This window comes from Lithobates pipiens, unplaced genomic scaffold (assembly GCF_037356315.1).
Source record: "Lithobates pipiens isolate NorthernLeopardFrog02 unplaced genomic scaffold, aLitPip1_a1.2 Scaffold_3, whole genome shotgun sequence".
NCBI lineage: Eukaryota > Metazoa > Chordata > Amphibia > Anura > Ranidae > Lithobates > Lithobates pipiens.
This window is the reverse complement of record NW_027507790.1, coordinates 150733948-150761491: the sequence shown is the minus strand read 5'-3', so window position 1 is coordinate 150761491 and position 27544 is coordinate 150733948. Positions and strand designations below refer to the sequence as shown.

Below are 27544 nucleotides of genomic sequence, written 5' to 3'. Positions count from 1 at the left end.
CTTTCGCTGCAATTACAGCAAGTCTCTACCAGCTTTGCACATCCAGGGAGTAACATTTTTGCCCATTCTTCTTTGCCAAATAGCTCAATCTCTGTCAGATTAGAACATCAGTGAACAGTAATAGGTCTTGCCACAGATCCTCAATTGGATTTAGGTCTGCACTTTGACTTGGCCATTCAAACACATGAATATGCTTTGATCTAAAGCATTCCGCTGTAGCTCTGGCTATATGTTTTGTGTTGTTGTCCTGTTGGAAGGTAAACCTCTGCCCCAGTCTCAAGTCTTTTGCAGAGTAATGCCCCGTACACACGACCGGTTTTCCTGTTAGAATAAACTCTAAAGGTTTTTCTGCCGGAATTCCGCTGAAACTGTCTTGCGTACACATGATCACACCAAAGTCCGACTGTCAAGAACGCGGTGATGTACAACACATACGATGGGACTAGAAAAAGAAAGTTCAACACCCAGTGCGCCAGTCTTTGGGCTCCTTCTGCTAATCTCATGTTAGAAGTTTGGTTAGAGACAATTTGTGCTTTTCAGACTCCTGCTTTTTCAGATTGTTTTACTGCTGTTCAGTTTGTGCTTGTGGGTTTGTATCTGGTTTTTAGTGCGTGTAGTCAGTTCTTATGTTTTTCGGTGCGTTTGTCTGCTGGTTGCTCATTTTCATCTCGCTCTTTACAGGCCTTGCTGTTCTTCAGTGCATTCTGTTAAGTTCATTCTGACCAGCTGACCATTTTGAACCAATATTGCGGGTATGTACTCGTTGTAGAGTTCGTGCTGTGTGGGGGCTTTGTGTTGGGGATTATATTTTGACCCAAGCCCAGTCCAAGAACAGGGCAAGGAGGAGTCCATGTACCAAGAATTGGTTACTCCAGTGTGACCAATTCTCTCATATGCCTCTGCTGTGCGAGATCCAGGAGAATAATCCTGATTTCAGGAACTTTCTCTGGATGATGGACCCCATTTTTCACCATCTGTTGGCTTTGCTCACCCCTTATATTATGAAGCAGGATACCTGCATGCAGCAAGCCATCACTCCGGAGCAGAGGCTCATCACCACCTTGCGGTACTTGCCGACTGGTAGAAGTCTACAGGACCTCAAGTTCTCTACAGGCATCTCACCCCGGGCTCTGGGGATCATTATCCCAGAGACCTGTTCTGCCATCATTCAGGTCCTGCAGAAGGACTATAGTAGGGTAAGTGTTATCCTTTAACATTACATTCTATGTATTTAATGTTTGCTAATGTATTGTATTTTATCATTCCATAATTACCATGATTGTAATATGCTGTGAATGTCCCCTTTATCCTCATGCATGCTTGAATCTTTTAATGCTCCTTTCTTGGCCTACATGCATATTAGCCTTCACTAACCCCCCCCCCCCCATGCTAGCATGCTAGCCTGGGCCCATATACACCTACAGCCTAGTCACTTAATGTACTTTGTCAGCTCCATTGTAGTGCTTTACCCAAAACATCCCTTAAAATGTGTACAAATGTTGTGTGTGCTTAAATTTATAAACCCCCCCCCCCCCCACCAAAATGTGTACAAATGTTATGTGTGTACTTAAATTCAGGCAGAGTGCCAGAGGCTTTTTTGGCTCCTCAAACCGCCCCCCCCCCCCAAAAAAATTTTTTTTACAGTAGGGCCATCAGAGGGGGTAAGGAATCTGATCAGTGGACCTTATATTTTTGTCTTGAAATACTCCTTAAAAAAACATGTTATACTGATGTTGGCCAAGAGTGTTTTTTGTTTAATCTGCTTGCAAGGTTATGTGCAAAAGTACTTATATATTTTTTTTCTGTTTTGACTCCACAGTTTCCTTCAATGCCACAGGAATGGCATCCCATTTTGCTGACCGTTGGGACTTTCCCAACTGTGGAGGGGCTATAGATGGGAAGCACGTCCGCATCATGCCACCACCCCATTTGGGGTGTTACTATTATAACTATAAAGGGTTTAATTGTATAGTGTTAATGGCCGCGATGTCAGCACAATACGAGTTCTTCTATGTGGACGTGGGGAAGAATGTCCGATGTCGGATGGAGGAGTCTTCGCCAAGACGGAGGTTTACCAACATCTCCAGACTGGTGGCCTGGCATTTCCACCTGATGCGAACAATGTGGAAGGACTCCCGTTCGTCTTTATTGCTGATGAAGCGTTCGGGCTGGGTGAGCACCTGGGGAGGCCATTCCCCCAAAAGACCCTCACTCCAGAGAGGAGGGTTTCTAACCATCGGCTGGCCAGAGTGAGAAGAGTGAGCTGAATGGCCAGCCGGTTCCGCCTGTTCCTGACAGCAATCGATACGGCAGACTACAAAAATAAACCACATCATCCTATCTTGCTGCATATTGCACAATTTTTTAAGGAAAAATGCCAAAAATTATATTGCCTCACTTGGGCCTGAGACCGGACTTCCTGTTAATCCCCTGACAGGCCTGGATACTGGCCATACTGGCTTAGCCCCCCAAAGAAATATGTAAATTTTATGGGTAGGGGGGCCATTGCTATATCAGACAATGTCTAAACATTTTTTTAATTAAAAAAAATGTATCTGATAAAATCTTGAAATTTCTTTATTGCTTGTGTTTGTTTTTGGCTGTCTGCTAGGTTCTCCTAGTGTACTTGTAGTGCCAAGTGGATTTTCCTTTGGTAAATAAGCCCCATTGTCACTGTAAACACAAAATTACTTCAATAACTGACCACTGAAAGAAGCTACACATTGTTGATTAGCAAAGTTTTTACTGTGTGCACATTCAAATGTGCGGTTTAAAATTTTTGGGTAAAATAATTTATAAATTTTTTTCAATTTTTTTACAATTTTTTTTGTGTTGTAAATAGGCATGTTTAATAACATAACATTCAAAACTCTGGAACGTACAAAGTTCAATGTAGAAAAAAAGAAGGCAATATCAGACATTATAGTATGTCCAAAATGTCTGGATATTGCCTTCATCAGATGGGGTGATGTCACCTTTGTAAAAGCCATATTTTGAAGATGCACACAATTTGGGAGTCAAAATGGGTATTTACTGATCCCATGTCAACATGTGCCATCTGCCATCATGTGGGATCAATGGACATGTTTTGGGTGTGCAACACCTTCCTCTCACCTACTTCATTTGGGAGGAAGGGGTTGCACCCACAAACCGCATACATTGATCTCCCATGATGGCAGATAGCACATGTTGACACACTGTGTGCATCTTCAAAATTTGTCTTTTACCAATTACAAAAAAATTGTGTTTTTTTAACAGCAAAAAAAAAAAATCTTAAAAAGGTTGCATTTTGAAGATCTTTTAAATTCTCCCCAATACATGAATCATGTTCTTCATTTGTTGTTCAAGAAAATTTTGTTTATTTCTTATGATGTCAATTTCACGATTCCATGTCATGATGTCCTGAATTAGGAGTTGTGCACTTGCGAAATTTTGAGCTTGCTCTTCCACAACCAGCAAATCACCAAAAATTTTGGAGAAAAACATGTATTATAAATATACAGTCATACATATATTACCTGAAGCTAGGGTGTCAGACACTCACCTGTTGTGTTGACAAGTTCAGCCTCTTTCTCCACCTCTCCTTCCTCCAGATCCTCAGGGTGTGGTGTTTTTCGGAGTTCCCCTTCTTTGTCAGGTGGGGGGTTCCTGATGTCCTCTTTTGAGTGGTGTCCTCCGAGTCTTTGGTCCCCTAGGAGGAAGAAACAAAAGGTATACTTTAGCACACAGATATTTAGGCATGACCAAATGTATTTAACCTGTATCTGCCCAAAACATCTATTTAATGAGCGAACAAAGTTTAGTACGACTGATTACTGTGCCCACCAACCTGAAACTTGCCATTTTAAAATGTCCTACAGTAAAGAAAATCACATGACGCAGCATGCAAGTAATAATAATCAGAACACACAACAAATACTTACTTTTTCTAAGCACTTTCATGATCCTTCTGTACTGATCCAGCTCCTTCAGTTTCAGGTCTGACCAAAATTTGTGTGCAGACTCTTCACAACTTTCAACATGATTTTGGCCTCTCACATTCAGTTTGGTGTACGGTCCATTCTTCCCATCATAGTCGGTCGCCCTCAAGATGTCCACCATCTCACCCAAGGACATATTTGAGGCCTTAAATCTTTGCCTCCGGGTTTGGGATGTTTCTGCCTTTGATCTTTCCTTCTCCTCGTTACTGGAATTAGTAATAACAGACACCTACTCTGTCTTCGCCATGTCGCTCCTACTGTGCGCCGAAGAGAAGGGGCGGGGAATGACACTAGAAAGAATGTCAGGGGTGGGCAACGCAGGCGCAGTGTATATAAAGTAACATGCGTGTGCTGTACGTATGTTCAGTGTGCTGAGGAAGGAGGACGAATGTTCTAACAAAGGTAGAATCTTAACTTTGGTACAGCAGTGGCCTATACCGCTTCAAGACTGAGGCCTATATTGGCATAAGATTATAAGAGTTGAAGCTGACAGTATTTTTGTCTTGTATATGGTCTTACAGCAAATATGAATCACTTTAAGGACCCTGAATTTATGGGCAGTTTCACTGACAAGTACAGGGAGACAAGGAATTTGTGGGAGGTGAAAAACAGCTCATATTATAATAAACAAGCTAGGAGGTCAACGCTGGAGAAACTTATGGAATTTGTGAAGACTCGGGTCCCAGAAAATTGGGATCTTGAGGAACATGTATAAGAAGGAGCATAATAAGAACCAGAAATCACTCTGATCAGGAGCATCAGCAGCGCAAGTGTATGTACCCAGGCTGTGGTACTTCAACAAACTGCGGTTTCTGGATGACCAGACTGAAGGCAGGGAATCGCTTTCTACCCTTCCCTGCAGCCTTCCCTCCACCCCAACAGAGGCCGACGAGGAACAACCTGGGCCTTCCATCCTGGAAGAATTGGATGTGCCCAGCTGGAGACAGGTATATTATTTTTATACATATTTATTGTCCTAATATTAATGATGTTAACTAGATGTTATAATTGATAACAAATTAATGATTTAAAAAAAGTGATGTACACATATTAATAGACAGTAGGGGCCAAAAATGTTTGGGACGAAAATGAAAAATGCCGGAGTCAGAATGATGGTCTTTTCTATTTATTAACATTCAATTTGCAAGTCATGAGCTGAAAATTGTGTGTGATTGATGAAGCAAAAACTAAAACTATGTCCCTTTTTTATATACACAGGATGAGCTCAGCCAGGAGGAGGGCGGGCCCAGTAGGAGCCTCCCCAATCCCAGGTGCCTCTCCTCTGCCTTACAATCAAAAAGACCCAGGAAGGGGGCGATGACTGAGGAGGCAGCACTGGGCCTCATTAGGGAAGCAAGTGATGTCCTCAGAAGCCCCCCTCCCCCCGACTCTGAATAGGCCTATGGCTGCTATCTAGCCACTAGATTGCTTAAATTGGAGAAGGGCCAATGCCTCCTCTGTGAGGCAATATGGTGAGGCCCTAAAGAAGGGGTTGATGGGCCATCTGACTGAGAACATCTACGTATGTGAGCTCGCCCATCCTCCTTCTCTTGCCACAAGTCCACCACCAGAGACACAGCCTCCAAGGAAGGCTGCAGTGAAGCATGGAGGCAAGCCTGCAGCGAAGAGAAGAAAGTGATGACCTGGCTTCAGTCTGGTCTGACAGAAGACGCCGGCTGGTGTAGTACCACAGGCTGGAGACATATGTCATCTGCTGCTGGTCCTGATCTCTGGGATTCCTGGACCAGATTGTGCTCCAAATTATATGAACTCCTAAAGCTACCAATTTTCTTTTCCACAGACTTGATGTGTGTCCTGGGGGCCAAAAGGCTTCGCAAATTCCAAAAGTTTCTCCAGCGTTGCCTTCTTCTTTATTTTGTTACCCAGAATAAATGGAGATTTTATTTTCTGAAAATACTTGCCTATGCGTTTTGATTGAAAAAGGACAGAGATCTTGATGGAATAAAAAAAAAAAATAGGACTATAAAAAATAATTGTAAACATTATTATGGAGATCGGGCTTTTAAAAAATACAATGTTATTAATGAGATCAGGTGAAATAATCAAGAAATAAGTTTGTGTGAATATCAGCAGAAAATCATTCTATCATTATAAAGAAGAAAAGAATGAACTGCATTAAAAGATCACAGAATTTGCTGCGTGAGGAATGTGCTAGCTCCATTACAAACGCTAGTTTTACCACGCCGAGCGCTTCCGTCTCGTACTTTCTTCTGAGCATACGTAGTTTTTGGTACGTTGGAACAGCATGCAGGCGAGTGGTTTTCCTCATAGGAATTGGTTCTGTCAGAAACATGTTCTCTTTCTGGGTCCGTCAGAATTTGGCGTAAAAAGTCTGATGAGGCATAGACATGATCGGAAAATACGATGAAAAGCTCCTGTCTGACTTTTTCTGTCGGACATTCCGCTCATGTGTACGGGGGCATAACAGGTTTTCTTCTAAGATTGCCCTGTATTTGGCTCCATCCATCCTCCCATCAACCCTGATCAGCTTCCCTGTCCCTACTAAAGAAAAGCATTCCCACAACATGGTGGGGATGGTGTGTTCAGGATGATGTCAAGTGTTAGTTTTCCGTCACACATTCGGTTTTGCTTTTAGGCCAAGAAGTAAACAAATTTTGGTCTCATCTGACCATAGCACCTTCTTCCACATGTTTTCTGTGTCCCCCCACATGGCTTCTTGCAAACTGCAAATGGGATTTCTTATTGCTTACTTTCAACAATGGCTTTCTTCTTGCCACACTTCCATAAAGGCCAGATTCTTGAAGTGCACGACTAATAGTTGTCCTGTGGACAGATTCTCTCACATGAGCTGTGGATCTCTGCAGCTCCTCCAGAGTTACCATGGGCCTTTTGGCTGCATTTATGATTAAAGCTCTCCTTGACTGGCCTGTCAGTTTAGGTGGATGGCTATGTCTTGTTAGGTTTGCAGGTGTGCCCTACTCTTTCCATTTTTGGATGATGGATTGAACAGTGCTCCGTGAGATGTTCAAAGCTTGGGATATTTTTTTTTATAACCTATCCCTGCTTTAAACTTCTCCACACAACGTTAACCCTGACCTCTCAGGTGTGTTCCAAGGCCTTCATGCGGTTTGTTAACCAAGGTTCCCCAACACATCTCTGAGGGCTTCACAGAACAGCTGTATCCATACTAACATTAAATTACACACTGGTGGACTCTATTTACTAATTAGGTGACTTCTGAAGGCAATTGGTTCCACTAGATTTTAGTTAGGGGTATCAGAGTAAAGGGGGCTGAATACAAATGCACGCCACTTTTTTTTAGATATTTATTTGTAAAAAAAATTGAGAACCATTTATCATTTTCCTTCCACTTCACAATTATGTGCCACTTTGTGTTGGTCTATCATGGGGCACAAATACTTTTTCAAGTCATTGTATGTGTATATATCTACAAATACACACACAGTTATTACCAAAAGTATTGGGATACCTGCCTTAACACGCACGTGAACTTTAATGGCACCCCAGTCTTCGTCCGTAGGGTTCAATATTGAGTTGGCCCACCCTTTGAATCTATAACCGCTTCAACTCTTCTGGGAAGGCTGCCCACAAGGTTTAGGAGTGTGTCTATGGGAATGTTTGACCATGCTTCCAAAAGCGCATTTGTGAGGTCAGGCACTGATGTTGGACAAGAAGGCCTGGCTCGCAGTCTCTGCTTTAATTTATCCCAAAGGTGTTCTATCAGGTTGAGGTCAGGACTCTGTACAGACCAGTCAGTTCCTCCACTCCAAAATCACTCATTCATGTCTTTATGGACCTTGCTCTGTGCACTTGTGTGCAGTCATGTTGGGACAGGAAGGGGCCATCTCCAAAATGTTCCCACAAAGTTGGGAGCATGAAATTGTCCAAAATGTCTTGGTATGCTGATGCCTTAAGAGTTCTCTTCACTGGAATTAAGGGGCCAAGCCCAACCCCTGAAAAGCAACCCCACACCATAATCCCCTCTCCACCAAATGAGTCCGGACCTCAATCCAATAGAAAATCTTTGGAAAAAAATTAGAGTCTTCTCTTCCACATCAGTGCCTGACCTCAAAAATACATTTCTGGAAGAATGGTCAAAACATTCTTATAGACACACTCCTATACCTTGTGGACAGGCTTCCCAGAAAACCTTAATCTGTTATAGCTGCAAAGGGTGGGCCAACTGAACCCTACGGACGAAGACTGGGATGCTATTAAAGTTCATGTAGACAGATGGTCCAATACTTTTGACAATATCATGTATGTAAAAATGCTCCATTATATCTGTCAGACATTGGGGATAAGGATGAGGAACTCTTCACAATATTTTAAAATCTGGAGTATGTATCATCCTGTGAAATAGGTAAAAAAAGAAAAAAAAAAAAAAAAACCCACTTTAAATATATAAAGATGGAAGTTTCGCTTCACTTACACCTCTTTGCCTAAATAAAAAAATTATAAAAATAATAATTCAGCCAGGTCTCGGACACTTATACAAGGAGCCTCTCGGGAGTTCTAAATTCCGCAGCAATATGCTCCAGCGCATTGTAAGAGCACATTTTTTTAACCACTTACGGAAGATTTGGCCTCTTAAGGACCAGGCCATTTTTAGCAATACAGCACTGCGTCACTTTGACAATTGCGCGGTTGTGCGATGCTGTACCCAAACAAAATTGACGTCTTTTTTTTTTCTCACAAATAGAGCTCTCTTTTGGTGGTATTTGATAGCCTCTGCAGTTTTTATTTTTTGCGCTATAAATAAAGAACAGCGACCATTGAAAAAAAAAAAAAATTTTTTACTTTTTACTATAATAAATGTTCCAAAAAAAAGTATTCATATATTCTTCTACATATTTTTGGTATAATATAAGAAAAAAAAAAAAATCGCAACAAGCGTATATTGATTGGTTTGCACAAAAGTTTTAGCTTCCACAAAACAGGGGATAGATTTATGGCATTTTTATTATATATTTTTTGTACTAGTAAATGGTGGTGATCAGCGATTTTTAGCGGGACTGAGACATTGCGGCACACAGATTGGACACTTTTGACACTTTTTTGGGACCACTGACATTTATACTGTGATCAGTGCTATAAAAATGCACCAATTACTGTATAAATGTCCCGGGCAGGGAAGGGGTTAACACTAGGGAGCGATCAAGGGGTTAAATGTGTTTTTTGTTAACAGTATGGGGATGTGACTCACTGGGGGAGGAGACATATCGCTGTTCCTGATTAGTAGGAACAGATGATCTGTCTCTTCTCTCCTGTCAGAATGTGGATTTGTGTGTCTACACACACACACACACACACACACACACACACACGTTCTGGCTCTCATGCCCCCGATTGTGGGCCTGCGGTCATCGTGACCGCCAGACACATACATCGGGTCCCCTGCTGCACAGCGGGTGCGCAGGCGCTATCGCCCTTAAAGGAGTTGTAAAGGCAGAAGGTTTTTTATCTTAATGCATTCTATGCATTAAGATGGAAAAAAAATAAATAAAATACTTGTGTGTAGCTGCTACAAAAGTGTATTTCACTGCCAGCCCCTCTTTTATAACAACGCATCGCACAGGGTAAATGTTTTTCTAAAACAAAGCTTGTAAATACCATTTTACAACTATCTTCAGGCCGGTCACATGACTCCCTGCCAATCTCCTACTCTGATCCAGGGCTAATGTGGGAGGGGCCAAGATCTCCCTCTGACGTCAACCTGGGAGATCACGTGGACTCTCAGTCCCCTCCTGCAGTGGCCATGGATCAGAGTAGGAGACAGGCAGGGAGTGACTGGCCTGAAGATAGCTGTAAAAAAGGTATTTACTAGCTTCATTTTGAGAAAACATTTACCGTGTGTTGTGCCTAGATATAAAAGAGGGCCTGGCAGTGACAATTTGTAATCTTTTATTTTTTAATAACAGTGGGGGGGGGGGGCAGCACAGAGCTGACAGGCAGGGAGGCAGGGGGTGAGGGAGACAGAAGAGAGCTGTAGATGATGGAGGCCCGCAAACTGACCACTGTAGTCAGGGCTCAGCAGCCATAATTATCAGAGGTGGAACACAAGATCAGACAGTTTTTTTTTACAGTTTAGGGAAGGGCAGATTTTCTTTAAGGTTACAAACACTTTACTAGAGTGGATGTAACTTGTTCACGCTGCTTGATAATTATACAATGAGAAAGACAAATAGTCCTGGAACAGACCACGTTTCATAAATGGCACTACGTTTTAGAACACAAACATGTAGTTCACAGCTGTCTTATGGGGCACAAGATAAAGATTTGAAGTCTTAATGACTAGAGATAAAACATTTTATGTATATATTTTTTGTGCTTCACATGTTCTAGTTCTTTCTTGCCCATCAACATAGCCTAACCGGTTCAACCATCTCTTTTCTTGTAGAAAAATCTTTATATTTTAGGAGCAGAAATTCAGAGGTATTCTTGCAAAAAGTAAAGCGAAACAGCCCATTACTTTCATGAAGAAAATATCTTTACAGAACAATCATAGACTCTAAAAATCATGTATAGAGAAGAGTCATAGCAAGACTGGAAGCTACAATCTCAAAGAAGGAAAGAAAAAAAAACTCCACTTGAAAGTAGCATCTGCCCTGAAATCTCTAGAGTTCAGTGTTATTTTATAAAACCTGAAACCAGCAGAATATATCTATAGGCTATGGAGCAATTTAGCAGGCTGGCAAATGAGATGTGAAACCCCAAAACCCCCAGCTGTCTGCTCAGGAGCTATCAGTGATGAGTTCATCTCAGTGCTAGGACATCTGCAGCAACAGTGCTCCCAGCAAGTACACCATGTAATGTGGGCTGCAAAAAAGTGAGAATAAAGTTAAATATATTCAAACTATAGTTACTAGTGCAATATCTGTGCTTTCAATAATAATACAATTATTGCAGTACATCAGTGGGTAAAGCATCATAGATTATTGAAGCACAAGCCTAACTGTTTTTTATCTGTTACACTAACAGAATACAAACTAAAAGGTGATTCAGGTTCTGTATGTCTGATCTCCGAAAACCTTCAAAGATCTCTCCTTGATCTCAGCAAACACAGCAGTGAACAACGTTATTTATGCATTAATTTATCTTTTTCATCAAGGGCGGCTTATGTGGTCTTTACTGACTTTGGTATCTTATCATCGCTGTAGCATTATATGCACTTGTAACAGGATAATGGATCTCGCCTTACAATGCCTACAAACTCAGCCTAGAGCCTCGTAAAACAAACAGTCATAAACGCCCCCATCGCAGCCCAAATCTTGATGAATAAAAATGAATATTTTGTCAAATAATAAAGTGACAGGTTTATTTGGAGAGCAAGCAAGAGTGTATAGAAAAAAAGTATAGCTGCTTTCAGTCTGTAGGAATGCTGCCATCTATCTGACACTCAGCAGAACGCATCCCTGTTTTAGAAACCACAAGAAACACATGCAATATTGCTCAGTTTATGGGAAATCAAAAGACTGGAAATAACAGTAAAGATGAATATGAGGTGCATGCACTCATTTTCAATCTTTCTCACCTTCCAATAAAAAAAATAAAAAAAAAATAAACACACGGAAGGGGAAAAAAAAAAAATGCACAATACTTTTACCAAAAAAAATATGAAGACTAAAACAGGGCCTCAAGCAGTTGTCTTTGCTCATGCCAGTTGTCATGCTTAAATTCTGTTGCCCCATGGTTCTTTGCTTTGACACTGAGATCTGCGCAGCCACCAGAGATAATTATTTCACCTTCAGGCCATCAGGCACTCGGTTTTGATCACAGAATGAAGTACTGTTTTTCTTATAAGCCATCTAACAAAGGTTGGTTAGAGGATTAGAGGAAATAGCAACATTTTGTAAGTGTGTGTAATATATATATATATATATATAAAAAAAATTTTTTTAACTATGTCAATTTAAAAAAAAAAAACTCTAAGGATATTTTTTACGCTGCAAAGGGATTGCATGATAATATATCAATCATATAATAGCACTGCAAATAGCATTGTTTTAAAAATCTGAGAGCCCTGAAAAAAAGGAACAAAATTAACTGAACATATACGTCTTTTTGGGTTTTATCCAACAATCCATTACATAATGCACAATGGGTTTTAAACTGTAACAAAGAGGAACGATTACTCAGAGCAATAGAACTCCTTGTTTGATGTCCCCAGTGAGGGATGAAGCTAAAACCTGCCTGCTTGAGCAGAGCAAAACCTATATAAATTGCTTTGATTTGGCGATCGAATGAAGGGAAAAAATAAATAACTAGCACAGGTTAACTATAATAAACAACAGATTAGGAAATTGATGTCTAGTGACCAAAGGGTGACCAAGAGAAAAAGGTATGACAGACATAAATGGTAATTTGTACATGTGGGCCATACTGGATATTCCTAGTCACTACTTTTTGGGAAAGCATGTTCACCACAAAAGGTGTACCAATAATAAACAGTGCAATATTAAGTTTTTAATAGCAAATCTATGAAATTATTATGTATCATTTCAGATATCCTAATATAGAAAAGCCAAGATGGAACATTAGCTGGGGAGGGTGGAATCAGTCTAAACTACCTTATATTTTTGGTGACCGAAAACTTTTTATTTTATGTAGTCAATTTTCGTGATGACATTAAGCAAAACAGCACCTTTCATAACCATCCCCATGATAAAAAGTATAATGACCACAATTCTACTCCTGGTGCAAGTCAGATTACATTATCATGATAGTATATATGAATATGACAACACTGTGCCACCTATGCCAAGTTATGTCACTTGCCTTTAATGATCTGTACGATTGTTCATTCTGCAACAGTTCTAGGTGCTGCTGTTTGAGGTGAGGATCCCTTCAAAACAAGTGTCTCTTGTTCCAGCTTGTGTTTTGTTTTTACGGCAATTACAGATTCTACTAATCCATAAAAATGCCAATTCTGATATACTTTTAGCTGCAAATGTATGGGTTAATAAGAGCGTTGTAAATATAATATGATTTGGGAATGCTGCAATTGCACTGCAAATAAAACTTTATCTGTGAATCAGTTTGCAGCTGTGCTTATGCTCATCTATGCTGGATAGGTCAAAAAGGACACTGAAATATGCAACTAAAATAAACAGTGATCAGAATGGATCACAGCTGTCATGATCCAACCTAAAAAAAAAAAAAACCCTAAGCAATCAAGCTTTTCCCTGCACACTGGTGGAACTGGTTAATTGCATTTAGTACAGTTTTGTGCTGGTTGAGGCAAACAATGTCCTAAAGCAATGCACTAAGCAACATTGCCTTTCCAGTGCGAGATTAAAGGAAGGGGTCAGCACATTCCCATAACATTCCTGGTTTGCTATCTCCACGTAATGTATGTTCACACCACTCCCCAGAGTTTCCGAAAAACGAAGCCATCCTATTGGTGTAGCGCACCTGGGAATTTCTGCACAACTAAAAAGCCTTTGGCAAAATACCTAGTCAATATCATACTGATGTTTGTGTGTGAGAGAAATCATATTATTAACAAAGCTTATACATAAATCAAAAAGGGATTCATGAAAAACCATAGCTTAGAAAGACACTGCCAGGTCTAGGTAGAAAAATAAGAGATACGCCAACGGTAAGATCACAATGTGCAGGTTAAATTGAATTTGAACATTAAAACTTATCTGGAGAGTACTTTAAGGATTAGCAAGAATATTCTCTGCTCTTCCAAAGGCCACACTTTGCTATTTTAACTGGCAATTATCCTTGTCAATACAACACTGGTCTATGGTATGTGGGAAGGAAGAAACAACAGAAATAGCAGTCACTGAGAAATATACAGTACAAACAAAAAAAAACCTGAATATTGCAGGCAAAGACTACAAATAAATTATTTATTTCAACTCATTACCGTTGACCTTTCAGAATTTACATGTTGCCTCATTTCCCTTACTCGCATTTGAGATAATCATGCCCTCAGTTTCTCGAGTATAAATAATATATAGCCAGTCATCCTGTGTGAGCCTTTGTTTGTGCAACAGTGTCCTCAGATAAACAATGAGACCAGCCTAGCTGTGTTGTTCGCCTCGGTTATCGCTTCCATATAAAGAGCAAGAAATCGGAAGTTTCCAGGAACATCTGCATACTACATATAAAATCATTAATAAAAACACATTCAATAATAAGGCTTGCATAAATATCATGCACTACTAAACTGGCCAGAAGCACGTCTAATTACTTGCATTAAAAAGTTTATATATATATATATATATATATATATATATATATAATATATGTTATATATTTTTTTTTCATTCAAGCGGTCGATAAAGAAAGAATGTATACAATTCTTTGTCTAAAATAGTGAAATCAATTATTAGCAGATATATTATGCAAAGGAAAATGTGCATAAATAAAACAAGAATGTTCTAAATCTTTTGATGGCACTGCTGCACTTACTTGAACTATTTAATGGCATAATATTTTATATATATATATATATATATATATATATATATATTATATATATTGATTAATTTTCAAGGATGTAAGTGTGACACCCATTGGTCATCCCCTGTCATTGCTCTTCTGGCACATTCTAGGAGTGTAATCATGGGGTGTGTTAACTTTTAATGCATACCCGTTTTTAACAAACAGTCTTTTTGGTATGGCCTAGTGTTTAAACAAACAGGCCTGGTTAGGCCTTTATAAACCACTTCATGTTCTATACGAAGTTTTCTTAGACCCAACAAAATGGTTAGCTAACCATGTGAAGGCAAAAAATAAATAGTCAGTAGGGTGACTAAGAAAAGTTCAATCTAGGTTGTGTCTTTGCTTTACTTGTTTTTACTTTGTGACACTAAAGTCGTCATAAAAAATATTGTTTTAAGTATGTATTCTTAACTTGAAAAGTACCATTGCTCTCGGACTCCTCCAAATGTTTTTTTTTTTTTTTTGCTGCTGTGATCCGACTTCCTGTTAGAGGCCGGGTACATTCATGCTCCATGGTCTCTCTGTGTGTAGGAATGTAGCCACCCTCTCTTGCTCTCGCCCAAGATGGGCTCTGTACTTAGGGATTTGTAGTGTGCATAGAGCAGTGCACATAACTAAATTCATGTTCTGTAATATAGAGAAGAAGTCTATGAAAGGGAAGATGGGGTATCCTTTCAGGTGTGTCAGGGAAATATTTGTGAATCACTGCTAAAAATATATGCGATATTTGAGGTGCATATTTATTTTTGTGACAAGATGCAAGCCATCTGTAATGCAATGTATCCTCCACCATCTACAATTTTATATCAAACAGTATTATATCTGCTACATTGCTAAGGCAGACACACATTATGTGACTGTCGGGGGGGGGATGTTACAATGACACCACTTTTATTTCAGTCCTCATCCATTGCAAAATTAAACTTATTATATTCCACAGCTCAACAAATAAAATCGTATTCATAAAGGGTGTAGAAGTGTTGTATGTAACCAAGTTAAAAATCTAAACTGAATTTGTATTTGAGTACACCATGCAATCTAATCTCAACTACTCTCTTTCTATATACTATACTCTATATATTCCATCTACTCTATACACCATAACATTTAAAATCCTCTGAGATCAAAGTAAATCAATTGTAACTTGTATGGCTGGCATTTTACTCCCATGTTGAAAATGATTGGTTCAAATATTAAACAAAAATTAAACTTACATTTAAAAAAAAAAAAAGTTTTAATTTATGGATGGAAGATATGTTGCTACGCATGGCTGCAAGAGATCAATACAACTTTTTTAAAGGCATAAGAATCACAATTTAAATCTCATGTGTGTAATCAAATATTAAAGTATGCGCGAGGATAATAATCAAAATGGTTATTAAGTGACGGTTTCACATTCTCTTCTGAAATAAAGCAGTGCAGAAAATTAAAAACAAACTGCAAATCTAGCCAAGAAAAGAAACTGAATATTTTTTCGTTTTTTTAAGCACAATAAAGAATTCACATTCTCTAAAGAATATACGGATTTCCAATGTAAACACATCTACTTTAGACCTCAAAATACATTTCATCCCAAGATTCTTAACTGGACTATGAAAATGTGCAAATAAGAGACAAGTGAGCCTACACACAGGTACAATAAAAAAAAAAAACATATCGCTACAAGAATGATGTACAAAATGTAGAATATCCCCTGATGCTACAGGTTATAAACTTCTACCATGACAGATTTTTCATGATCTTGTTTATGTTGGCTATTACCTAAAGTATGAAACACACAAGATGTACAGAAGGCCTAAAGGAAACAAACATATAGCTTATACAATATACAAAGCATATCAGCTCACAGTAGATGACGGATTACTGGAATCACAGCTCCCCCAAAAGCTATATTGCACTAAAGTGTATATATTAATGCAGTGATTTACATCACCGTTTGACTTTAAATCAAATATAAAAAAAAAAAAAAAAATGAAGAAAAATTAATTCATGTTGTAAAACTGTTGGCGCTATATAAAACCTGTATAATATAATAATAATAATAATAATAATATCACACTTAAGTGCATAGATTTAGACAACAGAAGAATAAACCAAAACCTGTGCCCTGAAGAGTCAACAGAACTTAAATAAATACAATTAAAAAAGAACCTACAAATGTGAATAAACCATTTGTCCAATATAGAAGAGTACAAAGCAGTGGCAAATTCATAAGCAGTTCAAAAAGGTGCAAAGGTGGTTATTTACTAAAACTGGAGAATGCAAAGGCTGATACAACTCTGCATAGAAACCAGATTCCAGGTTTTATTGACAAAACTTAATTAGACAAACTGAAGTTAGAAGCTGACTACCTACTCAGCTGCACCAATTTTAGTAATTCCCCCAACCCCATATAGTGATAGAAACATCACTTTCTTCAAAGCAAACCAGTCGGCACAAGTAACTTCCAAAAATAGGAAACACTTTGAAGGCGGCATGCCTCTATAAGTTATATTTATAAAGCAGTGAATCCAGTATTCGCCAAACGGTTACTGCACATGAATGTTCACGATGCATGTGTTTTAACCAATTGCCGACCAGCCTCCGCAGTTGTACTGCAGCAGGCTGGCTCTATTGCTCAAATCGCCATAGTTGTACGTTGCTTCGTGCAATACAGTGGGCGTGATCCCGCGGTGTCAGAGCAAAGTCCACCAGCCACCCAAGATTGCTTCACAGAGGGCCAGAACGGGGATCTGTCAATGTAAACTAACAGATCCCCACTCTGTAAGGGAAGTAGAGAGCGATGGTCTCTTCCTAGTGATTAGGAACAGCGATCTCTCTGTACTCCCAGTCAGTCTACTCCCCCCAAGGTTAGAAACACTTCACAGGAAACACATTTAACCCCTTGAAAGTCCCCTAGTGTTAACCCCTTCCCTGCCATTGTCATTTATACAGTAATCAGTGCACTGATTGCTGTATAAGTGTCACAGTTCCCCCCAAAAAAGTGTCAGATCTGTCCGCCGCAATGTCACAGTCCCGCTGATCACCGCCATTACTAGTAAAAAAATGACATACTACATGTATCCCCTATTTTGTAGGCGCTATAACTTTTGCTCAAACCAATCAATCTACACTTATTGCTATTTTTTTTTTTACCAAAAATATGTAGAAGAATACACATTGGCCTAAACTGATGCAATTGCTTTTTCTTTCTTTTTTGGATATTTCCAAATACTACCAAAAGAAAAAGGTCTATTTGTGGGAAAAAAAGGACATAAATTTAGTTAGGGTACAACGGTGCATGAACAGTTAAAGCGATGCAGATGCAGTTAAAGTGATGCCGTGCAAAAAATGGCCTGGTCATTAAGGGGGAAAATCCTTCTGAAGTGGTTAAATGACAATGGTTGATGGTTGATTCACCACCAGTGAATGTTTGGTGAAAATTACACAAATATAATAAATATATTATGTGTAATGCCTTAAAGGTATTCTCTGTCCTAGAAATAGCACAATTTTTGAGAGTCAGTGGCTGCTAACATTTATGTATAGGAGCCTTGACCATAAAAACAGCCATCTGATTCACTCACAAGTAAAAATGAGCAGGACATTTAAAGCACTGTCTTAAAAAGTAATTGACAATGCAATTTTTAACACACCCAAAAATCACTGGACTAATATAACAGTTAAATTCTGAATATTTAACATGCTCGACTAAACTGGCTGGAAGGGTTTCTGCTCGACATTTCTCTAAACTGGACTGCAAGGTGTAAATTGAAAATTAGATATAGCCTCAGTATTAGCTGTAAAATCTTATAGTTAGGTCAACCCTGTTAAAGCATTAAATCACAAGTATGAACACTTTATCATAATGCATATGAAAAGGCAAACTTGCTAAAATAGAAGTGGGCTTTACAAATTCAGCTACCAGAGTGTCATGGTATTATTAATGTGCCTGTATAGAATCCATTAACACCTTCTGTGTTACCACAGCCTGCAAAGAACAGTGCAGTCAAGGAATAGAGTGCAAAGACATACATGAATATATGGGTTGATCACCCTTCTCCAGATAATAGTCATCAAATAGTAATGTACCTAGACACGCTGTGAATACATCTAAGGGAACAAATAGCTTGTTATAGGGAATAAAATAGCTAATGAAATAACTTGTTGATCATTATCTAACCTCTGCATACTAATAAACACTGTAGTCTTCAGACTTGGAAATGCAAGTACTGCTCCTGGAACCTGATGAACAATGTTTCAAGATAGTCTACCACTAGCAAGGGCTTCAAGGATAATGCTACTACTTTGAACCCAAGAAAGGCTTAACAGAGTTATAAATTAGGCTTCTGTGACATGAAGGACATAACAGCTGTGGAACTGGGGAACTACAAATCTCAGGAGTCCTCTAACATTTGCCATAGAATGACTGGGCCAATTAAATACATAGGAGCCTTTGAGCTATTACATCATCATTATAAAAGTCTAAAGATACAACCAGGCTTGTAGTAATCTAAGATTCCACAGTTATATCCCCTAATGTGAATGTGGAGCGTGTATTGTATATAATAGTCTAAAATATGGATAAGCATTCCACAAATAAACAAACCAATTATTCTGGTAACTATACATGTTAAAAATACAATGTTCTGAAACTTTTAAAGTTTCTTCACCAGTCACAATATCCAAGGAGGTACTACTTCTAATATCACTAATAGATGAATCCACAGAGCACTGATTATAAAACTATATAGAAAACCAAGTTGTATCATCCCTATCTGGTGGGGACTTTATTCAAACTATAAATGCCATTCTGGATGATATGATCATTAAGGTCACATTACAAGATATGCTCTTAAACTGAAATTGCCATTTTCCATATGTATAAAATATGTAAAGTTGCCGATATCCAAGTAGCAGTTTCAGAATTGCTGCTCAGCTTAATGGGGTCATCTGGTGATGAAATTGTTTTTCACCCCTTCAGTATCAGTGTCACCAAAAGAGTGACCCTATTTAAAGGAAGCTAGATAAATTTAATAATCAGGGCCATGTGTAACAGTAAACACCCCCATTTTATAAGAACATGTCCTACAAGTGTTCATCAGTATGCAACAGCATATTACTATGCAACCAATATCATCATTTTTATCCATTACATCTACATGCAATGGATGCACCCTTTCAAGCCAAAGGCCTACATTTGCTATAATCAAACAATATACTCCTGTTAACTCTTTACTTATTTCTTGTATGTTATAATTATTTAAAGACGGAGGGCCTGATTTGAAAAAGCATAAGCCAAGATGCCGAGCCATTTCATTAGGGGATTTAACCATAAACCCACAGGAACTGATGGGTTGCTGAGGAAACATTTACTTTCTTCCTGTATTGATATTTTGTTGTCTTTACAATAAAACAGTGCTGTTGAAAGCAATAATCTGCAGAAAGAATGAAATGAAAGACATTTGACTTACAGGGGTTCATTTACTAAGGAAAATGGATTGTTCATTTTGCAAGGAAAGTTGCACTTTACATCAAGATCTTCCCCAGGGCTTATTGAATGTGGTAAAATTTCACTTTGTAAAGAATACAAAATCACATGCAAGGAAAAGAAAAACAAAACAAAAAGCATTTTTGCTTGTACATGATTGGAGCATTTGTGCTTGTACATGATTGGATAATAAACTCAGTAGCGCTTCACCTCATCCACTAAACTCTGGGGAAAAGTCCTATGCCAAGTGCAACTTCACTTGCAAAGTGGATAGTCTATTTGCCTTTGGTAAATATACTCCATATCCTTTTAGAGATGAGCATATAAAACTTATTTTTTTATTGATAAATATTAATAAGCAGGGTAGGGAAAGAGAATCAAACAAATACAAATAAATGAAACAAGATGCCTCTGTTCTATTTTCAGACACATTTACAGAGAATATGTTTGTGAAATGAAAACAATTTAAGTAATCATGTGCCTTTAATTGACTTCGTTCTTCCTTTTCGGTACCGTTCTACCCGCCTCAGTTGCTTGGCTGAGATATGGACTTCAAAAATAAAAAATAGTGCCTTTCCCTAACATAATTTTTTGACTATTAATAGCCTCCATTCCCTTTTGCGCATGCACTTTGCCTCATGTAAGATGACATAGCAATTTGATCACAGAGATACAAGAGATAAGACATTTTAAACTGATGGTACCCACCACTAATGAATTAGTACAAAGAATCTTTACCAAAAAAAAGCCCATTAACTTATATAAAATAAGTAGGGTGTTTCTGCCGATCGCCCGTTTTTTTTTGATTGTTACCACACAGTAATCATTATATATTATCTTTCTTGAACTACTTTATTTATTTATTGTATAAATTCAAGGTATCTTACTAAAATCCTCATTCGCCAAATCAATCTGCAATACACATCTTTATCACATTTTTATACCCATTTGTGATTTTATCTTTAACCTATCTACAGATCATTAAAATATCAAATATTGCGATACAATGCACTTTAGGCAGCAAATCAGTGTTAAAATAAATTTAAATGAGAAAAACACAAATATTATGGAATAGAATCTTTAGTGGACTTAACACATTACAGCAAAAGGTTAATTTAAGCATTCATACATAAAAATTGCAACATTTACATTATATCTTGTAGGATACCAAAATTATGACTCCAAAATGTTGATTTAAATAAATAAAAAACAAACAACAATAGTGGAACTGCTGAAGCACTCCCACAAAAAAAAAAAAAAAAAAAAAAAAAGAAGAAGTTTACTCGTTCCAACTATTTCCATTAGAGAAAAGGGGCTGGCCATGAAAGACATTCAAAAGACGCAAGAACAGCATTTCAAATTATCACTCTACTAATTATATCACAACTAACTTTCTCAATTCCAATAAGAAAAATAAGAAAGTTGCATGAAATTGAGAGTAAACATATTTTGTTTTTCCCCCTTTTAAAAATACAAGTGGGGGTCTATTAATTATTACTGAATTTCTATGCTCACCGTTATCTCTTTAGCATTTCATATTATTCCTCATTGTCCTTCCTTGCCTTTGATCTCCCTCACTACTGAGTTCAATGTTAAGTATTCTGGGTGGTCTAACATCAGATCTCAGTGATCTGTCTCTCTCTATTGGTTGCCTTCAAGGGTTTCCTATCATCAGCTTTCTGACAACTTTATTAGCTCAGTCAGATAGTACTAACATCTCCATTGCTCATATACCATTCTCAAACAATCACACTTTTGTAGTTGGCTTAGAACAAATAATGATATGAAGCCTTCAGATGTTATGCTCAATAATAAGGTCGAAATGAGGAGAAACTTCGCTTTACGTGTAAGTCAGGGCTTGGTTTTCATGTTCTGGCTCAAAAAAAAAAATCAATCCGTCATTGATTTTTGTGTATATATTGTTATTGTCAGAGGATTAATTGATGAATTTTTCATTTGATGAGTCAGGTGGAATAGGCTCCGAGGCACAAAGTGAGAAGAATTCTAATCTGCTCCATTTTCTCTACTATCTAGTGAATTTGTTAGGTTTGATATTTCATTTTATGTATAATGCACTTTTATACAACAAAACCACCAAAATGTCAGTGAATTTTTTTTATATACAGCGGGTAAAAGTAGTATTGAACACGTCACCATTTTTCTGGGTAAATACAGTGTATCCAGAAAGTATACACATCGCTTCACTTTTTCCACATTTTTTTATAGCCTTATTCCAAAACTGATTAAATTCATTATTTTCCTCAAAATTCTACAAACAGTAGCCCATAATGACAACGTGAAAATTACTGAAATCTTTGCAAATTAATAAAAAAAAATATATATATATATATATGATATATATATATGATATATATATAGATATATATATATATATATATATATATATATATATATAGATATAGATAGATCACATGTACATAATTATTCACAGCCTTTGATCAATACTTTGTTAAAGCACCTTTGGCACCAATTAAAGCCTCAAATCTTTTTGAGTATAATACTTCAAGCTTGGCACAACAATTTTTGGCCAGTTTCCCCCATTCTTCTTTGCAGGACCAATCAAGCTCCATCAGGTTGGATGGGGGAACGTCGGTACACAGTCATTTTCAAATCTCTCTAGAGATGTTCAATTATGCTCAAGTCTGAGCCACTCAAGAACATTCAGTTGTCTCATAGCCACTCCTTTGTTATCTTGGCTGTGTGCTTAGAAACACTGTCCTGTTGGAAGATGAATCTTCACCCAAGTCTGAGGTCCAGAGTGCTCTGGAGTAGATTTTCATCAAGGATGTCTCTGTACATTGCTGCAATAATCTTTCCCTTGATCCTGATTAGTCTCCCAGTTTCTGCCACTGAAAACCATCCCCACAGCATGAGGCTGCCACCACCATTCTTCACTGTAGGGATGGTATTGGCCAGGTGATGAGTGGTGCCTGGTTTCATCCAGACATGAGGCTTTCCAGTCAGGCCAAAAAAGTTCAATCTTTGTTTCATCAGACCAGAGAATTTGGTTTCTCATGGTCCGAGAGTCCTTCAGGTGCCTTTTGGAAAACTCTAGGTGGGCTCTTCCGGAAGTTTCTCCTTTCTCCCATGAGAAATGCTGGAGCTCTGTCAGAGTGACCATTACCCTGTTTCCCCTAAAATAAGACCAAGCGTGATTGTCGGTGTTGGCTGCAATATAAGCCCTAACACCCAAATAAGCCCTACTCTGTTTCCTCAAAAATAAGCCCTACCCTGAAAAGAAGACCTACAAGGACTTTAACTAGGGCTTATTTGGGGGGTAGGGCTTTTATTGCAGCTATCACCGACAATCACACTAGGTCTTATTTTAGGGGAAACAGGGTAGGTTCTTAATCACCTCCCCGACTATGATCCTTCTCCCCCAAACGCTAAGTTTGGCTGGGCGAGCCGCTCTAGGAAGCGTCCTGGTGGTTCCAAACGGATGATGAAGGCCACTGTGCTCATTGGGATCTTTAATGCTGCAGAAATGTTTCTCTACCCTTCCCTAGATCTGTGTCTTAATACAATCCTGTCTCAGCAGTCTATAGACAATTCCTTGGACTTCATGGATTATGCCGGCCATACACGAATTTCTTATCTTATCTAAGAATTTTCGTATGAACTTCGCACCATTAGTGGGCTGCAGCAACAGACGATTTTCGTGTGCAAATAAAATTTGAGGAATCGGACATGTTGGAATTTTTTTTTAAAAACAAACGATTTTCTAATCCATGATGGGAGAATCGTGCGAGAAATGTAATAAGAAAAGAAAATTTACGGAGAGAAAAGAAGATTCCCGGCCAAGAAAATTATTTTCTGTAGCAACATGAGGTGAAATTGAAGGCTTGGTCAGCCGAATTTCCACAATCAATGGTGGCATCTAGTGATGGACGAACTTCCGACGGGACGTTTCGCGAACGCGAAACGCGAACGGACACAAACGTTCGCGAAAACGACCGTTCGCCGCGGGCTCCATTGACTTCAATGGGAGGCGAATTTCGCAAACCTTTAGGTCGAATTTGCGGCCACGGGGTAATTATTAGGGGGTAGCACGTAGTCCCACCACCTGGACAATAGCATAATACATGTATGAGGTGAATTTGGGATCGATAACTACAAGCATTTTTTTTTTATTTGGGAAATTGTTCTGACAATTCAGGACTATGGAGCTAATGAAGGCAATGGAGGAGAGGGAAGGTCAGGGACCAGGGTAGGCAAACAAGAGGGTGCAGGAGATACAGAGCACTGACAGCAGCACCGTAATACAGAGCACTGACATCAGCACCGTGACATACAGCGCTGACAGCAGCTCCGTGACATACAGCGCTGACAGCAGCTCCGTGACATACAGCGCTGACAGCAGCTCCGTGACATACAGCGCTGACAGCAGCTCCGTGACATACAGCGCTGACAGCAGCTCCGTGACATACAGCGCTGACAGCAGCACCGTGACATACAGCGCTGACAGCAGCTCCGTGACATACAGCGCTGACAGCAGCTCCGTGACATACAGCGCTGACAGCAGCTCCGTGACATACAGCACTGACAGCAGCTCCGTGACATACAGCGCTGACAGCAGCTCCGTGACATACAGCGCTGACAGCAGCACCGTGACATACAGCGCTGACAGCAGCTCCGTGACATACAGCGCTGACAGCAGCTCCGTGACATACAGCGCTGACAGCAGCTCCGTGACATACAGCGCTGACAGCAGCTCCGTGACATACAGCGCTGACAGCAGCTCCGTGACATACAGCGCTGACAGCAGCTCCGTGACATACAGCGCTGACAGCAGCTCCGTGACATACAGCGCTGACAGCAGCTCCGTGACATACAGCGCTGACAGCAGCTCCGTGACATACAGCGCTGACAGCAGCTCCGTGACATACAGCGCTGACAGCAGCTCCGTGACATACAGCGCTGACAGCAGCACCGTAAGCAGCCCCAGGAGGAAGTCAGCACAGCACAGGGATGGTGTGATCCCCTCATAATAAGAACCCCCAGGAGGAAGTCAGCACAGCACAGGGATGGTGGGAGCCCCTCATAATAAGAACACCCAGGAGGAAGTCAGCACAGCACAGGGATGGTGGGAACCCCTCATAATAAGCAGCCCCAGTAGAAATATGACACCGCTCAACCTCTTCAAAGAGGAGGGTAGGGGCATATAGTACGGTGTGCTTTTTTGGGTCAGGGAAGTGAGCCAAATGAATTAAGAAGGTCTGTGTGCTTGATTCCAAAAATTGTTTATAGACATATACATGGTCTACTGATCACATGTGTTGAATTCCTCCGAGATCCATGCCTCATTCATTTTTAGAAATGTGAGGTAGTTAACACTGTGGTGAGCTAGGCGAGTACGCTTATCGGTCACAATCCCCCCTGCTGCGCTGAAGGTCCTTTCGGACAGGACACTGGATGAGGGGCAAGCCAACAGTTCGATTGCAAATTGGGCAAGCTCTGGCCAGAGGTCAAGCCTGCCCACCCAGTAGTCTAGGGGTTCATCACTCCTCAGAGCGTCCACATCGGCCGTTAACCCAATGTAGTCGGACACCTGACGGTCTAGGCGTTCCCTGATGCTGGATCCGGATGACACCTGTCGATGGGTCGGCTGAAAGAATGACCTCATATCCGAAGTCACCAACACATCTTCAAACCGGCCTCTTCTTGCAGGCGCTGTTGGATTGGTACCCGCAAATCCTTCTCTGGGAGTGGGAATTGCTCCTCTGCCAGCGCACGCAAAAGCAGAATGCAGCATTTCTCGAAGCAAGGCCTGGAAGTGCTGCATTCTGACAGCCCTCTGCGACGGCGGTAACATTTCCGCCATTTTGTGTTTGTACCGGGGGTCTAAGTACGTTGCCACCCAGTACTGGTCCTTGACCCTCATGCTTTTTATACGGGGGTCCCTATTAAAACACTGGAGCATGAAGGCCCCCATTTGCACTAAAGTGGAAGCGGTGTGGTGGCCTGGCTCCTGCTCATCATCCAGGATAATGTCGTCCTCTTCATTCTCCTCTCCCCATCCTCGCACAACAGGGATCCCAGAAAGGTTTAAAGCATGCTCTTCTTGCTCCTGCTCATCCGCCCCGGCACCATCCTCCTCTGACTCCTCATCAGACTCCTGTTGTTGACTTGTCTCAGATAGAGTAGCCCCCCCTGGGAATTCATCCAGCATTGCGACTTCCTCATCTTCCCGCTCCTGCTCCTCCACAGCCTGATCAATGACACGACGCAATGCACGCTCCAGAAAGAAGGCATAAGGTACCATGTCACTGATGGCGCCATGGCTGCGACTGACCAGTTTGGTGATCTCCTCAAATGGCCGCAGAAGTCTGCATGTGTCGCGCATGAGCAGCCACTGGCGCGGTGAAAAAAAACCCACCTCCCCAGAACCGTTTCTTTCGCAGAGTTCATACAGGTAGACGTTAACTGCACGTTTCTGCTGGAGCAGCCTATCAAGCATATAGAAGGTTGAGTTCCATCGCGTCGGGCAATCGCAAATAAGACGTCTGACCGGCAGATGGTGTCGCCGCTGAATGTCAGCAAGGCGAGCCATGGCCGTGTAAGATCTTCTGAAATGGGCCGAGATTTTCCTTGCCTGCCGCAAGATGTCCTGGACCCCAGGGTATTTGACAAGGAATCGCTGCACGACCAAGTTTAAGACGTGTGCCATGCACGGCACGTGCGTGATTTTGCCCTGTTTCAATGCGCTAAGCAGATTGGCACCGTTGTCACACACCACTTTACCAACTGTCAAATTGAGCGGTGTTAGCCACTCATCTGCCTGTGAACGCAAAGCTGAAAGGAGTGCCGGGCCAGTGTGGCTCTTTGCTTCCAGGCACAACAGACGCAGCACGGCATGGCAACGTCTCACCTGGCATGTGGAATAGGTTCTGGGGAGCTTGGGCGGTGCAGTGGAAGAGACGCTAGCAGCGGAAAAGGAGGAGGCAGCTGAGGAGGAGAGGGAGGAGGATGGAGTAGGAGGAGGAGAAGAAGAGTCAGGCCTGCATGCAATCCGTGGCGGTAAAACCAAATCTACACGGGTGCCACGGGTTACATGCTTGACGGCCGTCAGAAGGTTCACCCAGTGGGCAGTAAAACTGATATACCTTCCCTGCCCGTGTTTGCTAGACCACGTGTCTGTGGTCAGATGTATCTTGGCACCGACACTGTGTGCCAGAGATACATTCACTTGCCGCTGAACATGGCCATATAGCTCTGGGATGCCCTTCTCTGAGAAATACTTCCTTCCTGGGACCTTCCATTGTGGTGTTCCAATGGCCACAAATTTGCGAAAGGCCTCCGAGTCCACCAGTTTATATGGCAGTAGTTGGCGGGCTATGAGTTCTGACAAGCCAGCCGCCAACCGTTGGGCAAGAGGGTTATCCGGCGTCATCATTTTTTTACGCTCAAACATTAGGCCCACGGAAGCCTGCCTTTTTGCAGAAAAATGTGAGCTTGGCGTGATGGAAGGTGGAGTGGAGGACAATTGTGAGGAGAGAGGAGAAGGAGAAGTAGAAGACGAGGCTGGACGGTGAGAGCCTGCAGTGTGGCTTTGTGTGTTCCGTTGCTCCCACTGGGCTCGGTGATGGCTGCTCATGTGCCTTCTTAAGGCGGT

At 40.4% G+C, this 27544-nt stretch overlaps 1 protein-coding gene across 3 annotated transcripts in view; it reads right to left on the bottom strand.

Annotated features, from left to right (window-relative positions):
- Nucleotides 1-27544, bottom strand: part of ARB2A (ARB2 cotranscriptional regulator A) — a 793098-nt gene that overhangs the window by 577887 nt on the left and 187667 nt on the right. For 2 of the 3 annotated variants that reach the window (XM_077462393.1, XM_077462394.1), the window contains exon 7: nt 3545-3691. The exons of the other annotated variant lie outside the window; for it this stretch is intronic. In XM_077462393.1, the coding sequence (XP_077318519.1) occupies nt 3545-3691 (147 nt within the window). The remainder of the gene's footprint in view (nt 1-3544; nt 3692-27544) is intronic. 3 annotated transcript variants of the gene reach the window in all.